We start from the raw sequence: 17113 nt of genomic DNA on the forward strand, positions 1-17113 counted from the left end.
CACTGTGAACATCAGAGCTCATTAATCCTCATGGTGTATTTGTTGTTGTTGTTTTTTTGTATTTGTTTTCTTGTTGCATTTCATGTAAAGCATCTCTGAGTATTTAGAAAAGCGCTATATAGGTCCTATAAATTATTATTATTATTATTATTATTATTATTATTATTATTATTATTATTATTGTCTGAAGTATTATAATGGGTCCCTGCAATGTCTAACTTTATTTTTTAAAAGAGCTCATCTGAATCATGTCGTGAGTAAATGAAGACACATTTTTTTATCCAATGAATGAATAACGTGAATGAAAGCAAATATTTACTTTAGGATCCCGAAGTCGATCCGTCTGGATCCTGCTTGGTTTATGTTGCGTTTAAGGACCGTAGGAAATATTAAAGTCTCTTTAGCAGAAACAGCAACGATTGTTTTTTTTAACGCAAATACGGCGAGTGACATTATTATCGGCCCTGTTAGCAGAAACAGAGCCATATTCCTAATTAAAGTCATTTCTTGAATTGATTTTAACCCAGTTTTTAACTTATTCTGTGTTAATTTTTGGCCTCACCTGTAAAGCACTTTGTAACTTTGTTTTGAAAGGTGCTACATAAAAAAATATTTCTTCTTCTTCTCATTACTATTATTATTATTATATTGTTATTGATGTCGTTGTAATTGTGAATATTTTTTTGATTCTGTGTAAGCTGTAGTATTGTATTGGGGGTTATTTATTTATTTATTTTATTTTTAATCTTTAATTTTTGTTAGTTTGCTTGGGTGGGGGTCATAGTACCACGCGTGTGTTTTGTTTATTTTGTTTTAAGAATTTATTATAAATGTATTTTAAGAATATATGCTAAGGGTTGCTTTGCATAAAAGTTAAATACACAAATACACAAAACGTTATGTGCACATCACATTTTCGCATAATTGTTTTACTATTTGTTTCAAAATGTTGTTTGTTGTTGTTTGTTTGTTTTATTGTTTAAAACAAAGTAAAAAATTACCATATAAAATGTTAAAAAGCATCAGAAGAACCTTTTTTGACATAAATTGTCGTGTGTTTGTAGTTTCCGAGCGGGTCGTGAAGGCCTCCGGAGCGCAGCGCGGCTGTGCGCGGTGGATGAGATGAGGCAGATTATCCTCCTTTACTGCGGCTCACAGTGAACACGGACACACACACACCGCAGCGGGAGGTTTGGGACACAAAATGGGAAACGCAGACACCAAACTTCACTTCAGGAAGGCGGTGATTCAGCTCACCACCAAAACTCAGGTCGGTTTTTACTTTTAAACTCGAGAAAAAACGCAGAAAATGTTTGTGGCGCGCGTCGGTTTGTGCGTTTAATTTGAGGCTGTGGAGATAAAGTTGCCAGATGGCAGCGTGAACTGCTGCCCAGATGACACAAAGTGTTGAGGAGGACACTCAAATCATTTTATTAATGAGGCTCTACACACAAAATACTAAAAAATGTCTCCTAATATTGATATTTGTCTCGTTTTTATGCTGTTAAGAGGCTGAAAACAGTCAGTTTGGCCTTTAGATAACCTTCGTCCTCCACAGTTTATCTTTATTTTGTTACATGTGACGTGAAAAATGTTTTTAAAAAATGAATGAATTTAATCAGTTAATTTAATTTGAATTTAATCAGTTTTCCTGCAGGCAGCAGAAACGCACCTGGCAGGTGCATTTAAGGTGGAACTAACTAGATAAAGCTCATCTGAATTCAGCCTGTTTGAATAATTTGATAATTGATTCAAGTTTTGAATCATATTTCACAGTTTATATTTTAATCTGACATTAAACCTAAATATCTTCAGGTTTTGGGAAAGGCATTCAAAACTGTCAACCTTTGGCTATTTTGCTATATTTTATTGCAAATTAACCCTTTAAAATGTGAGAAAAAAATCCATGACTCCAAAACCTTTCTCATAAACAATGAAGTGTATCATAAAAACATTTTGATTTTAAGTCAAACATTGAATGACATGCAACTTCCTAAAACCACTTTGGTGTTTAATCTTTGTTGTGCTGATCCTGGTCATCTCAGACCAATCAGACTGATTGTTTTTATTAACCCTTTGAAACCTGGAGTGAAATATGGGGCAAAAAAGGCAACAAGCAACTTGGCAAGAAATGTCCTACAAACTGACAGATATTAATATATTTAGAAATCTATTAAAAAGCTAGGGAAAATAATCTAGAGAGCTATATTTATAATTATTACAATTAATATTTAAAACTTTTTTTACACAATTATAATTTTTAAAGATTCTTTTGGTTGTTTCTTTTTTTATTTAATATTTAATTTCTTTTTTTTTCTTTGTGTGGTTTTTTTTTTGTTTGTTTTCATTTTGTTTGTATCTAATTTTCAAATAATTCAAAGTATTTTGTAATAATTTTTCATTAATTTCTGTGTCATTTCTTCGTAATTTGCTTATCAGCTTCTACCGATGTTTCTGCCCACGTTTCAAAGGGTTAATGATGAAGAAGAACATAATAAAACTGTAACATTTAGAGAGCATTAAATTAAGATTAAACCTGTATTTTATTATATTTATTAATGGGTGCAGAATCACAGCTGCTCATGTGGAGGTCGCTCATGTAAAACGTGACATTTCGGCCGTACTGTGTGTCCTCTCTCCTGCAGCCTGTAGAAGCCACAGACGACGCCTTCTGGGATCAGTTTTGGGTCGACGCCTCCACCACCGTGCAGGATGTTTTCGCTCTGGTGCCGGCGGCCGAAATCAGAGCTGTCAGAGAGGAGTCTCCGTCCAACCTGGCGACCCTCTGCTACAAGGTGAGCTGCCCTCATGAGGACGGGATTTTAACCCTTTAAATTCATTTCAAAAACAAGTTGAGAAGGCAACCAGAAACTCAACAAGACGATGATTCGGGGTCGACCTGTTATTAGTAGTTAATGAGAGCGATAACTAATATTTGGAACTGAGCTGAAACTTCCAACATCAAATACAGCAAATGCAACTTTTTTTCTTTTAAAGTCAAGTGAAAATTTAATTAAAAAATGAATAAATAAAAATGTACTTCTTAATTCATTTTATTGGCGATCATTAAAATAAAATGCCAAATATTGGCTCCAGTAATCAGCCGGGCCGATAATCTGTGGACCCCTAAGAGACACGGCCAGGATTTTTTAAAAAAAAAAAAGTTACCAGAAAATTTCCTGAAAATAAGCAAAAAGAGTAAAACACAAAAACAAAGAAGGAAAGCACCTAAAAAAGTGCTAAAAATTATTTTTTTTATATATATTATATATAAAATTATCCCCCCAAAAATTCTTATCACTCTATTAATTTCCTGGAATTTGTTGGACATTTTTCGCCAAGTTTTTTTTTTGCTTTGGTTTTCCGATGTCTCCAAAAGAGATAAAACAGATTTGTTCAGGTTTGAAGGGGTTAAACAGCTGGTAAGAGGTGTTTGAATGCAGCAAAAGAAAACTGATGATGCGTCGGGCTTCTGAGGGTTTTTTGGCAGCGAGGAGTCAAATGTTGGTCCTGGATACGCTGAGAGTCAGAGGAATGCTGCTGTTTGTTGTTCCCACACTTCAAATGTTTCACTCGTCACTGTTTGTAAAGGTCAAAGGTTATTTGAGTAAAACAGACTTTAAATGTAGGCAGGTTTCCATAACACCTGCTCAGACCTCTCACACGTGCAGGCAGCCACGAATGAGGGGTTTCTGGGAGCTGGTAGATTTCACAGAGGAATTGTGGGTTCAGTTTGTGCGATTTGAGTGTAAATAGATTTGAGTGTAAATGGAAACTCACCTTCTGTAGGGATCCTTTCCAAAACGTCAGAGAAAGAAAATAACAGTCGGAGCCTTTAAGAGACAAAAACAAACTTTCAGTGCACAAACATAAACAGGATACAGGACAGAGAGGACATGTAAAACCAAAACTCAGCGGACCGAAAATCATAAATGTGTAGACGCCTGATATTGAGGCGTCAGTAGACTTTAAAAGGTCCTCTCCGTGTTTTCCTCTCAGGCGGTGGAGAAGCTGGTCCAGGGCTCAGACTCCGGCTGCCCCTCAGAGAGAAAGAGCGTCAGATCGTCCTGAACTGCACCCGCCTGCTCACCCGCATCCTGCCCTACATCTTCGAGGACGCCGACTGGAGAGGCTTCTTCTGGTCCACGGTGCCGGAGCCGGCAGAGCGGGGGTACGACTCCGACGCTCTGACGCTGTGCTCTGACACTCTGACGCTGTGATGCTCTGACGCTCTGACACTCTGACGCTGTGATGCTCTGACGCTCTGACGCTGTGATGCTCTGACACTGTGATGCTCTTGACACTTGACGCTGTGATGCTCTGACACTCTGACGCTGTGATGCTCTGACACTGTGATGCTCTTGACGCTCTGTGTGATGCTCTTGTGATGCTCTTGATGTTACTTTTGCACTTTGGTATCCTGTTAAGCTCTGTAAAGTCTGCAGTATCTGTGAAGTCTGCCGCTCTGAAGTCTGCAGCTCTGTGAAGTCTGCAGCTCTGTCCAGCAGCTCTGTCAGCAGCTCTGTCTGCAGCTCTGTCTGCAGCTCTGTGAAATCTGCAGTTCTGTCTGCAGCTCTGTCTGCAGCTCTGTCTGCAGCTCTGTGAAATCTGCAGTTCTGTCTGCAGCTCTGTCTGCAGCTCTGTCTGCAGCTCTGTGAAATCTGCAGTTCTGTCTGCAGCTCTGTCTGCAGCTCTGTCTGCAGCTCTGTGAAGTCTGCAGCTCTGTCAGCAGCTCTGTCAGCAGCTCTGTCTGCAGCTCTGTCTGCAGCTCTGTGAAATCTGCAGTTCTGTCTGCAGCTCTGTCTGCAGCTCTGTCTGCAGCTCTGTCTGCAGCTCTGTCTGCAGCTCTGTCTGCAGCTTTGTGAAGTCTGCAGGTCTCGTCAGTGATTTTTCTTCAGGGTGTTTTGCAGTTTTTTTCCAGGTAATATTTTTTGCACCTTCTGCCTCATTTTCGGGTCATTTCCCCTTAAATTTCTCACTGACTTCTTTCCTTCAGACTGCTTCTCGGTGGTAAATGTGTGAAACCTCTGCAGCAGTGTAAGACAGGAGACGGTGGACAGAGGACGGAGGACGGAGGAGTCCTGTCCTGTGCTGTTTAATCTGTCAGCAGCCTCTCGGCTCTCAGACTTCACAGGATTTCGGGCCCTTTGAGATTAACACGTCTAATAATCCTCAGCAGTTAGAAGTGACTCTGACTCTCAGACTGTAAGATGACGCTGCTGCTGTCGAGGTCACTGTCCGAAACCGGCCCCCCTCCCTCCTCTCTGCACCCCTCCAGCTCCTGACGGCTGCTGGTTCTCTGGTTACCTGGTCGGCAGGGGACCCACCGTCCAAACACTGCGCATATTGTGTCCCCCCCCCGCCGTCTGTCCTCCGGGGGCCAGTGGTTGAATTAAGGAGGGATTGAATGTCTCTTAATTAAAGTGTGGGACTGAAGTCAAACGCAGAGCTGCAGCAGATGGAACAAACTGACGGGACGTTTAAAGTCAAACAAATACGGTTTGTGTTTCTGCAGAGAAAAATGTCCCAAAAAACAAGAGAGAAACAGGACATTTTGATTTGTACACAGCAGAGACACTCAACCTGCTCTGCTTAGGGGCCACTTTTGCAAAATGACAGGAGGCCAGGGGCCAATCGCAGCGGCTCCACACGTGTCTCTAGGACTTTAGGATGTTTCTCAGATTTTAGGAAATGTCTGTGATTGTAGGACATTTCTTGAACTTAAGGACGTTTCTCAGATTTTGCGACGTTTCTTGGATTTTAGGTCAGTTTTGGACTTTGAATCATATTTAGGATTTTAGCACATTTCTCAGTTTTTATGAAAATTTCTGTGATTGTTGGGTTGTTTCTATGATTTTAAAACATTTATAGGATTTGAAGATGTATAGGATTTCAAGACATTTTTAGCATTTAGGGACATTTATAGGATTTTCACACATTTGCTGGATTTTAAGACGTTAGGATTTTGGAACATTTCCAGGATTTTGGGCTGTTTCCGAGATTTGTTTCTCAGGATTTTAGGACATTTCTCTGTGTTTAGGACATTTCTAGGATTATAAGACATTGCTCAAGTTTTAGCACGTTTCTCAGATTTTTTCCAAACTCTTCTCTTCATCCTCCAGCGTTTGGACGAAGATGGCGATGATGAAGCTCGGCCGCTGGCAGAGTCTCTGCTGCTGGCCATCGCTGACCTGCTCTTCTGTCCGGATTTCACTGCTCAGAGTCACAAGAAGAGCGGCCCGGTGAGTCCGCGTCCCCTCTGTGTTACACTGAGGTCAGATTATTCGTCAGTGCAGCTGGAGGCGCACACCTGCCAATACTCAGCGTCTCATTAAGGAGAGAAACTTAAGCTTTGCCTCGGGCTCAGGCGATAACTGGGAACATTTCCTCAGCACATCATGAGCTGCTTAAAGAAAAAGTCCTAATTTTGAGATTCCAAGAGTGAATTGATATTAATATCATGTTCTGTATTAGTCTGGAGTCTGGTTAGCCTAGCTTAGCATAAAGACTGGAAGTGGGGGGAATCGTTAGCCTGGCTCTGCCCAGTGTTTTTATGCCTCCACATGCGACATTCGAGCCAGAGGATTTACGTTTTGGGGTTTTCTGTCATTCAGTCCCACTTTTGTGAATGTGATACACCTTAAGGAAATTTCTCTTAAATTGGGCACAAACTTCCACTTTGACTTACCAGTGAACTTTTTAGATTTTGGTGGTCATAGGTCAAAGGTTAAGGTTACTCTGACATTGTTGTGAACACAAAATCTCAGTAATAGTAATAATACATCTCATATGTGATGCACTTTACATTTGAAACAAAACTTAAAGTGATACAGTGTTAAAGCATAAAAGCATATTTAAAAGTCATCATAAAAATACGAGTGTAAAAGCAATTAGAGCAACCAGCAATAAGTAACTGAAAAGTCATAGGTGCTGCTAAAAAGGAAGTTTAAGTCTTTTTGTAAACACTCAGGAACACCTCAGGCGGATTGATTGTGCTTCTCCACAGTTTTGAGCTTTTCCTTTTCAGGGTCTTTTCCACATAAGAAGAGAAACAGCTTTCTTAAACTCTGTTGACTCAGTTTTAGCCCTCAAGCTCCAACAGTGTCAATAATCTATCAGGGGCAGGTCTCTCTCTTTTTTAGCCCCGCAGCGGTACCAGTTAGCGCTGTTATCTCCTTCACACAACCTTCTCAGGCGGTAGCTCCAGTTAATGAGTTACTCCACATGAGGCGGTGAGACGGAGGAGTGGCTGTGTTTGTCAACTGGGCTGAGAAGAAAAGGGCTGGACTCTTCTTAATGGTGCTGAGCAAACAGCTGCAGAGCTGCAGAGCACGGGAGGAGACGGAGAGGTGGCTGCAGGTCTTAACCTTTCCATGATCTGAGCACTCCTCGCTCCTCGCAGCCGCCACCAGGAAATGTTCAGCTCACAAGGTGGAAAATGAGCAGCAGCTGCCGTTTGTTCACACCTGCCTCTCTGACCCGTGAAGCATGAAGCTTTTCTTTTTTTCCGTGTTAAAGGATCAGTTCACCTAAATTAAAGAGCGAATTATATTATTTTAACCTCAGTTTTAGGGCTAAAGCAGAAATATTTCCATTTAGATGGAGCTAAAATGACAGCCGAATGTAACAAAGACATTAAACACCCAAAGTTTTCCCAGATTTAAGATAGACCGGTGGATTCTGAGAGAAACCGCATGTGTTGAGATTTTTTAAAAAAAAGCAATCTGCTGCAGAATAATAATAAAAATAATAACTATTTATATAACACAATTAACCTTTGCAACTTGGCTTAATTTATTTCAAAACCGTGGGAAAAGGGCAATGAGCAACTTGACAAGAAATGGCCCAAAAATTAGCCAGAAATGACTAAAGAAAGAAGGAAAATATGCCAAAATAAGGGGGGAAAATGAAAAATCAAACAACAAAAATTTAACCTCAAGAAAGTGCTATGTTAACATAATGTTAACATTTTAAATATATAATTAAGATTCCCTCATTTTTATAGTATTTAATAAATCCTCCCAGCTAATTTTCAGATCAAATTCTTTCCATTTAAAAGAAATTACTTTATTTTATTTAAAATTAAAAAAAAGTGAAGACTCTTGAGTAAAAAGTGCTGTGAGCTGTGATGAAGACGCTTCAGTCACAATCCAAACTCACTAAACCGGTGCTTCCTGTGTGGACGTCTGTGTGGCGTGCTGCCCTTTGCTGTCAGTTTACTCGTGAAGAACAACGGCGGCACCTCGTCAGTGCTGTTCATGGCGCTGGAGTTATCAGAGCCGAAGTGTCGCAGGCACATATTGTCAGCTTAGTCCGCTTGTTGAAGTAGGTGTGAACACCGTCCCGCTGCTCAGTTTAGACCTTTTATATTTCCTTTTTTTTTTTTAAACAAGCCGGTGCTATATAGAACAAATATAAAACAGATTTTATTTTATTTTTTTTTTGGACCAGTGGAATTATGAAGCATTAGATTTGTAAAGTAACAACTGGAAAATATCAGAAAATTTAATAAAATATGATAATCCCAGATAGATCATTAGTAAAAAAGGGAAGTCGCAAATAGAAAACAGAAAAACAGAAAAAAAAGTATAGTCACTGATGTCCAGGTTATCAGTCCCGACTATTAAAGACCTGAGGGGGAAGACTTCAGTCACAGCTCGCTCACAGATGCACAGGCACCGTTTACACCGTAAACCGTAATATGCATCTGCCTGTTGACCTTTTTTTATTGTTCCTGTCTCTTCTGCAGGAGACAGCGGAGGACATCCGATCCATCGACAGCTGTGAGTACATCTGGGAGGCCGGGGTCGGCTTCGCTCAGTCGCCTCCTCTAAACTACGTCCACGACATCAACAGGTGAGACTCCGTGAATCGCTGACTCTGCGTCTCTGTTTGTGTGTTAATTAAATGTGATTTTTTAGTTAAAAGTTTGATCATTTGGACCCAAAAGAAGCTAAAACATTTTTAAAAGAAAGTTTTCTTAATTACTTTATTTTATTTTTTGGATTATACTTTACCCTGCATCTAAAACACCTTCAGCACTCTGCAGAACTTATTTCTCTAGTTTATAGACCGTAAAATGTCCCACTCGGGTCGAACTTTGGACAGTCGGGTTATGTTATGCTGATCGGTCCGTCCTGTTTCTGTCTGTTCAGGACGGAGCTGCTGAAGCTGCTCATCACCTGTTTTTCTGAGGCCATGTACCTCCCTCCGTCCTCTGAGAAGAACTACCTCAACCCCTGGGTCTCCTTCTTCTGCTCCACAGAAAACAGGTAACACACACACACACACACACACACACACGTGCACATTCACAGATGCTTTACAGGTGACGCGCTGACCCTAAAATCACCTTTAGCGTGTTGTATTTTTGATGCAATAACATGCTAACATCTGATGCAGTAACAGCTCCTGTAGGTCCTGCTGCATCATGAGGGAGCCGGTTGCTCCCTCTGACTGACAAGCCCATCAGAGCATCATGTGACCTAGAAAAGACTAAAAAGTGTTTCCGTTGCCCAACCAACGATATTGACACTTTTTTGTCACAGCGATCATCTTTTGTCTGGAACAGCCCGAAATCTCACGCAGTGTACGGGGCTTAAACCTGATTTTGGGCTGTGTGGGATCACAGTTTTTTTACATTTCCTCTGACCACTACAGCAGCGTAGATGGATGACAGGCCGATGACGTTTTGCTCTTGGATATGTGCGTCCTGCATACATCAAACGTGATGTTTGAAAGTTTATTAGGATCCATGTTGCAGACTGTAGCTGCAGTAAACTTTTACATTTTGATTAAAAAAACACCCTGAAACGATGAGAACGTGGGGGACTAAAGCAGGACTGTAAAAACCTCCCTTGTGTCAGTTCCACTCTTACATGCATCAGTCTCTGCTGTGCATGAACCTCCACGGTGTGACATAAAGTGGCCCCTCTGAAGGGCCCCTCACCTCGGAGCACATGGAAACTCTGATAGCTCGCCATGCGTGACCGCTCAGCGCTGCCTGACCTCCGCCCGTCTCTCTCTGCTTCACTCAGACACGCCCTCCCCCTGTTCACCTCCCTGATCAACGTGGTCTGCGCCTACGACCCCATCGGCTACGGCATCCCCTACAACCACCTGCTGTTCTCGGACCACCGGGAGCTGCTGGTGGAGCAGGCGCTGCAGGTCCTTATCGTCACCCTGGAGCACGAGGCGGGGTCGGCCGCCAGCGCCGCCCTCCAGGCCCTGGACGGCTCCGCATCGCCCTCAGCTGCAGACGAGCAGGAGGTGAGAGGGAGTTTATTATACTTTTTATAATAAAAACACAGATTCAGAACTTCAAATTTATCTCCTGTCTTTATTTCAGCCTGCTGGACCGGAGAACCTGTTTGTGAATTATCTCTCCAGGATTCACAGAGAAGAGGTGCGCTGAAACACGGATAAAACATTTAATTTAAAAGAATGATATTTTTTAAAAGGATAGTTCAGATTTTCTGACGTGTGGTTGTATGAGGCACATAGACAGTGTGTTACCTGCAGTGGCCCACAGATATAGAAGTGACCATAGACTGTATTTAAAAAACTGTGGATAAATACTTTGCAGAACCCCACATCAAAAAGTCCAAACATCCCTTTAAAGTGTGTGTTTTCTCTCTTCTAGGACTTGAGCTTCATCCTGAAAGGTCTGGCACGGCTGATGAACAACCCTCTGATCCAGACGTACCTGCCTCGATCCGCCAAGAAGATCCACTTCCACCAGGAGCTGCTGATCCTCTTCTGGAAGTTCTGTGACTTCAACAAGGTGCAGAGAGACGTTTTCTACCACGAATCTGCAAGATGGTTAAAAAACAACACGTTATATAGTAAATGCAAAGTGATTTTAGATGTTGCTTTCGTTTCAGAATAAAGTCCCTAGACTTCAGACATCACATTCACCATGTTTGGGATCTGACAACAAATGCGTCTGTTGTTTTTATGAAGTGTAGCTCCTATTAAACCTGAACAATGTCATCAAAAAAAAATGGAAAAGACAAAAAGAAATGACCCAAAACTTATCCAAAAAAAAGTAAAAATCACAAAATTACCTGAAAATTAGAAAAAAGGAGAAAAAAAAAACTAGAACAAACACAAACAAACAAGGAAATGAACAGAAACGTTCTTTAAATTATAATAATCATTCAGTAAATATATATATAATATATATATATATATATATATATATATATATATATATATATAACAATTATGATGATTTGGACTTTTAAAAAAAGAAATATTTCAAATCTACTAATCTCCTGCAGTCTGAGGAACATTTCTCACCGAGACGCTCATAGCCTTTTTTTCCCATGTTTTCAAAGACAAGGAAACTTTTTATTGTTCGAAAGTGTAAATACTTGTGAAGATGTCAGAACGCAGCACAAGAAAAGTGATGCCAATCCACGTTTCAAAGGGTTAACTTGTTTGTGTGTTTCAGAAATTCCTGTTCTTCGTGCTGAAGAGCAGCGACGTGCTGGACATGCTGGTTCCCATCCTCTTCAGCCTGAACGATGCCCGAGCAGATCAGTGTGAGTCACTCGGATTAAACGATCGCTGTTTGTGCATTCTTAAAAAGATGAGTGTTAACTTGCAGCGGCTGTTATCGGAAATCTCAAAAAAAAAAAAATCCATCTGTTTGTTTGTGTGCAGCTCGTGTGGGCCTCATGCACATCGGCGTGTTCATCCTGCTGCTGCTGAGCGGAGAGAGAAATTTCGGCGTCCGTTTGAACAAACCGTACACGCTCCGAGTCCCGATGGACATTCCTGTTTTCACAGGGACGCACGCTGACCTGCTCATCGTGGTAAGAGGTTACGTGGTGACACAAAAGAGAGCCCTCGGTCATGTTTTAACTGTTTAAACCGTCACTTCACATTTTTTACAACCATTTTTAAAGAATATTGCAGTTAACTTTTATTATATTTCTGTGCTGCAGATGGTGATATCATTTCGGGTTGACCGTGCTTTTCTCGTGAATGCGATATCTCAAGAACACCTTGAGGGAATTTCTTCAAATTTGACACAAACATCCACTTTGATTCAACAATAATGTGATTAAAATTTGATGGTCATAGGTCAAAGGCCAAGGTCACAGTTCACAGTATCTTAAGACCAGCTTAAAGGAATATCTTCAAATTTGGCGTAAAAGTCCACTTGGACTCAAGGATGAATTGGTTCGACTTTAGTTTCCAAAGGTCGAGGTTCCTGTGATTTTGCCTCTGTCTTAATGCAGTATCTCAAGAAGACCTGAAGGGAATTGCCTCAAATGTGGTAAAAAGGACAAGGATGAACTTATTACAATGTGTCGATCTAAGTTCAAGGTTTCTTTGACCTTGTCCGTCTCATTCTTGTGAATGTGATATCTTAAAACCGGCTCAAAGGAATTTCCTCAAATTTGGCACAAACATTCACTTGGAGTCATCAACAAATTGACTAGATTTTGCTGGTCGACATTTGCTCGGATACTGAAAGTAAAAAAATCTGTTGTATTTTCTGATATTCTGTGAATGAATTAACAATAAATAAATATGATCTTCACTTTTAAATGTTCAGATCTTCCACAAAATCATCACCAGCGGACACCAGCGCCTGCAGCCTCTGTTTGACTGCCTGCTCACAGTCATAGTGAACAGTGAGTATCAAAGATAAATGTCGCTCTCTGGTGGCTGAATATAAGAACTGCAGAGTGATGTGACTTTTTTTGTCCTCCAGTTTCTCCTTATTTAAAGAGTCTGTCCATGGTGGCAGCCAACAAGCTGCTCCACCTGCTGGAGGCCTTCTCCACCCCCTGGTTCCTCTTCTCCTCCCCCCAAAACCACCACCTGGTCTTCTTCCTGCTGGAGGTTTTCAACAACATTATCCAGTATCAGTTTGATGGTGAGAACAAAAAGATGTATGTGTTTTTAGCAGTGAGAAGCAGACAAATTGGAAAGCAATGAACAACTCAGCATTAGAACGAGCAATCTGCGTCACATGTGTGACACTGTGACCACCAGGGGGCAGGATATCAGCTGTCTGTGCATGGAAAGGCAGATTTCAAACTGCTGCCAAAAATTCACTCATCAAGACAGAATTCTGTGAGTTTGCAGACTTCATCTAGATGGAGATGTTGATAGTTTATTTTTTAAAAAAGATCGATTTGCTCCATGAGAGAAAAAATGATTAAAGTTTTAACTGTTTAAAGATGCCATTTTCCCGCAGACTGTAATAGTTTACATAAGGGCAGAATTCAAACTGCTGTCAAAAATTCAGCTTTGAGATACAATTCTGAAATGTTGCACACTTAATCTACCATGAAGTCAATATTTTGTCATTTTTTTCCTGAACCTTGAGGATTTATTTAGCAAGAATTTGCAAGTGTATGTTTACAGTCAAACATTTTGATGCACTGTGGGCTCAGTTTTTTATTATATCGAAAATCTGCGTAGATGGCTTGTGAAGGAAAGTCTAAAGACGCCCTGTAGCAAGTTTGGTGGCAATTGAGCAAAACATGTGGGAGGAGAGGGGTTTAATGAGTTTTACAGTTTCTGATAAAAACAGAGTGATGGACTTCATAATTTGTACCACAGTGAAGTGTGCAAGAGTTTCCTTGAAATTGGGCCTATATTCTGATGTAAGTTACAAAGCTGTAGCTAGGAATGCACATTAATTATCGGGACTGATAATTATCGGCCCAACAATGGGACTCATGACGTCATACCAATAATTCCAATAATAAAATTTTGGTCCGATAGATAGAACCGATAATAATTTGATTTTCCATTTTTTTGTCTGAAATGTCGTTTTTTTGATGAAAATGCACAAATTAAATTAATCTGTACTCAACACATCTCAGCCTTTCACACCCTCGGGTAATGAAAAACAAACAAAAAGAAATGATCGGTTATCGGTATTTTATCGGCCACGAGAAGCTGGAAATTAACGGTTTATCGGTATTGGTTGAAATTAATCATTATATCTGGCTGTAGCACATACGAATGATTTGGATTTTTAAACTTTTGAAATTTAACAATTGCTGTAGCGCCACCATCAGGACTATCGGCTTGTGTTCGCAGCTGAGCTAGTATGGTATGGGACTGGCCTATGTGCAAAATTTGGTTTGTTTTTATCCATGGGAAGTTATATTTCCCCCAGATAATAATATTAATATTTTTTTAAAAAATGAATAAATAATTACATATAAAAAAAATAATAATATAATGAGGAAAACTAGAGGGACCGTCAGTTTTGCCGCTCGGACCCTAATAAACATCTTTATAGTATCAGCCTCTAACTACTGACTGTCCCACGCAGGTAACTGCAATCTCGTATACGCCATCATCCGAAAGCGTAACGTTTTCCATCAGCTCGCCAACATGCCGTCTGACACGGAGTCCATTCAGAGGGCGCTGCAGAAGAAGAAGAAGTCTGGGATTTCCAGGAGTAACTCCACAGAGACGGTGTCCATGGAGGGATCCAGACCAGCTGGACCTGCGGAGCCCGGCACCCTCAAAGCCAGTTTAGAGGCCACTCCAGGTATGGACCTCGGTTATTACATGCACCGAAAGTTTCATGATTGTCATCTAAGAACTTCAGCATTGAATCAGATATCTTCATTTTCTTTCATTCAAAGTTTCTATCGAGGTTTGAAATGAAGCTTTGAAAGTCTGTCGTTTTATTTTTCGAACATTATCAACCTAAAAAAAAAAGAATAAATATCCTCAAACAAAATTTTAATCAACGTGATTCATGTATATGATTACTTTATTTAACGAATACATGTGATTTAACATGCTGTTAGATTGCTGCTCGATTGTCTCGTTAACAGTTTTTTGACCACAGTGATGTTTTTTGTTTTTTTGGGCTGAAGCAGAATATCTTGTTGAATAAAAACATCTATCTTTTTTCAACAAATTTAGATATTTTTTTTTAACTTTACATCCCTTTGTAGTGATTAGAGATGTTTGATTACATGAGTCAAAATGTCTGATCTGATGCAGAAATTCACCAGAGAGCTAAAAATGAACATTTGACGCTTACACACACTTTTCAGGCCTGCAGGGTTGAAGATTTTGATCCAGCTAACCTTTTCAAACCTGCAATAAAAAAATGATTCTGTTGCGTCCTTTTAGGTATCGATAAGATAACGGAGAAGTCGCAGGTGAGTGTGGACGGCACGATGGTCGCCGTGCCGCATTCAGAGTCTCCACAGACGGCGGCTGACGGCAGCGCTGCAGGTGCGGCTGACGGCAGCGCTGCGGCTGCGGCTGACGGCAGCACTGCGGCTGCAGCGAGCGACACAGAGTCCAACTCAGAGAGAGACCTCGAGGTGCTTCACATCACTCATCCGCTTATTCTGGTTTTTATTTTCTCTGTGTGCAGTCAAAGTGAACCCCGCGTTTTTATTCTGTTGTCAGGTTTTCCAAACAGAGTCGGAGGCAGCGAGGAGTCGGTTGTCAAGCGTGTCGTCATCAGCAGCAGCCTGGAGCGCCAACACAGACTGGGTCAGGACAAGTCTTTTCTACTGTTTTCTACATTTCTATCTCTACATCTATTTTGTATCTTTGAATCTATGTGCTGCCTGTTTTCAGGTGTTGTCGTGGAAGGCGAAACTTCCTCTGCAGACCATCATGAGGCTGTTACAAGTTCTGGTCCCTCAGGTGGAGAAGATCTGCATCGACAAGTAAGAAATTATACAACTTTAAATCTCAGAAGCAAACACTTTAAGCGACCTCTGTGTTCGTGGTAAATGGTGCTGTTGGATTACAGTTTCGGATCGTCTTTCCTTTGGATTTTGAAGTTGGCGCTGTTTTTGTTTTTTATCTGTTCAGTCATGGCGCCGCTTGCTGCTCATACGAACAGCCGAGTTATTGAAGAGACAAAAGGTCAAAACCTAATACGGGACTCGTTCGTGTATGAAACTTTTGATAATAATAAGGCCCTTTTAAAGAATATTTCAGTTAGCTTTTATTATGTGACACGCTGGAGATAGCCGTGATGTTATGTTTTCGGGTTGACCGTCCCGTTCTCATGACGTTGAACCTGCAGTCCGGTCTGGATCCAGACCAGAGTCCAAACTTAGTACCAGAACGAGGTAAACTATCTAGACTGAAAAATAGCACTACAGGTAAGAGAAAAAAATATGTAGGTTTGATTTTGGGGGTTAAATGTCCCTTTAATCGTTCTCAGGGGTTTAACGGATGAGTCAGAAATCCTGAAGTTCCTTCAGCACGGCACGCTGGTCGGCCTCCTGCCCGTCCCTCACCCCATCCTCATCAGGAAGTACCAGGCCAACGCCGGCACCGCCATGTGGTTCCGCACCTACATGTGGGGAGTCATCTACCTCCGGTAAACAAAGCCCGTGATTTCACTTACTGTAACACAGCCGTCTGATGTCAAACTGGCCTGGCGAGTCTCGTGTTGAATTAACTGTCGGCCGTCGCAGTTTGAGTTTTAACAATGACACGCTTGTTTTTTTCTCTCTGCAGCAACGTGGATCCTCCGATCTGGTACGACACGGACATTCGGCTCTTTGAGATCCAGAGGATTTAGAAGGTTTTTACCTCACACGCTCACCAAAAAACAAAACCAGTTTGACCTTCTTCACACCTGAACTGATCCGAGGAACGTTTCTCTGGTGTTATTTAACCCCTTGAAACCTGGACCACTTTTCTTGTGCTGCGTTCGGACGCCTTTCTGGAGTATTTAAACCTGTGAACTCTGAGCAAACTGATTTTTTTCCCCGAATACATGGGAAGAAAGCAATGAGCAATTTGGCAAGAAATATCCTGCAAATTGCAATAAATTGGTACATTTAGATAATTATTTTTAAAAAGCTATGGAAAAATGTCCAGACTACTATATTTATAATTACCATAGTTAGAATTATGATAATTTTTAATTAGATTTTTGGGTCATTCATTTTTTCTATTTTTGATTTTTTATGCTTCCATTTATATTTTTGTTTTTTTTTTATTTTGGGGGTGGGATGGGGTGGTTGTGCTAATTTTCAGGGTTTTTTTTTTCTTTTTAAATATTTTCCCATTTTTAGTTCCTATTTTGGTGGGGGGAGCCAATTTTCAGGTAATTTTTGTACACCTTTTTACTAATTTCTTGCCA

General features: G+C 40.8%; 1 protein-coding gene across 1 annotated transcript; it reads left to right on the forward strand.

The window, feature by feature from the left end:
- The first annotated feature begins 1095 nt into the window (after window positions 1-1095).
- Window positions 1096-16704, forward strand: LOC121958862 (protein HID1-like). The gene is given in 21 exon segments (XM_042508022.1): window positions 1096-1270; window positions 2646-2795; window positions 4000-4044; window positions 4047-4152; window positions 4155-4171; window positions 6123-6242; window positions 8750-8856; window positions 9156-9272; window positions 10038-10269; window positions 10349-10405; window positions 10643-10783; window positions 11456-11546; window positions 11668-11819; window positions 12569-12647; window positions 12728-12892; window positions 14309-14530; window positions 15127-15323; window positions 15412-15498; window positions 15586-15677; window positions 16184-16342; window positions 16483-16704. Coding segments are annotated over 21 exon segments (2466 nt in total). The 5' UTR covers window positions 1096-1204; the 3' UTR covers window positions 16547-16704.
- Window positions 16705-17113: the final 409 nt, after the last annotated feature.

This window comes from Plectropomus leopardus, chromosome 19 (assembly GCF_008729295.1).
Source record: "Plectropomus leopardus isolate mb chromosome 19, YSFRI_Pleo_2.0, whole genome shotgun sequence".
NCBI classification, from domain to species: domain Eukaryota; kingdom Metazoa; phylum Chordata; class Actinopteri; order Perciformes; family Serranidae; genus Plectropomus; species Plectropomus leopardus.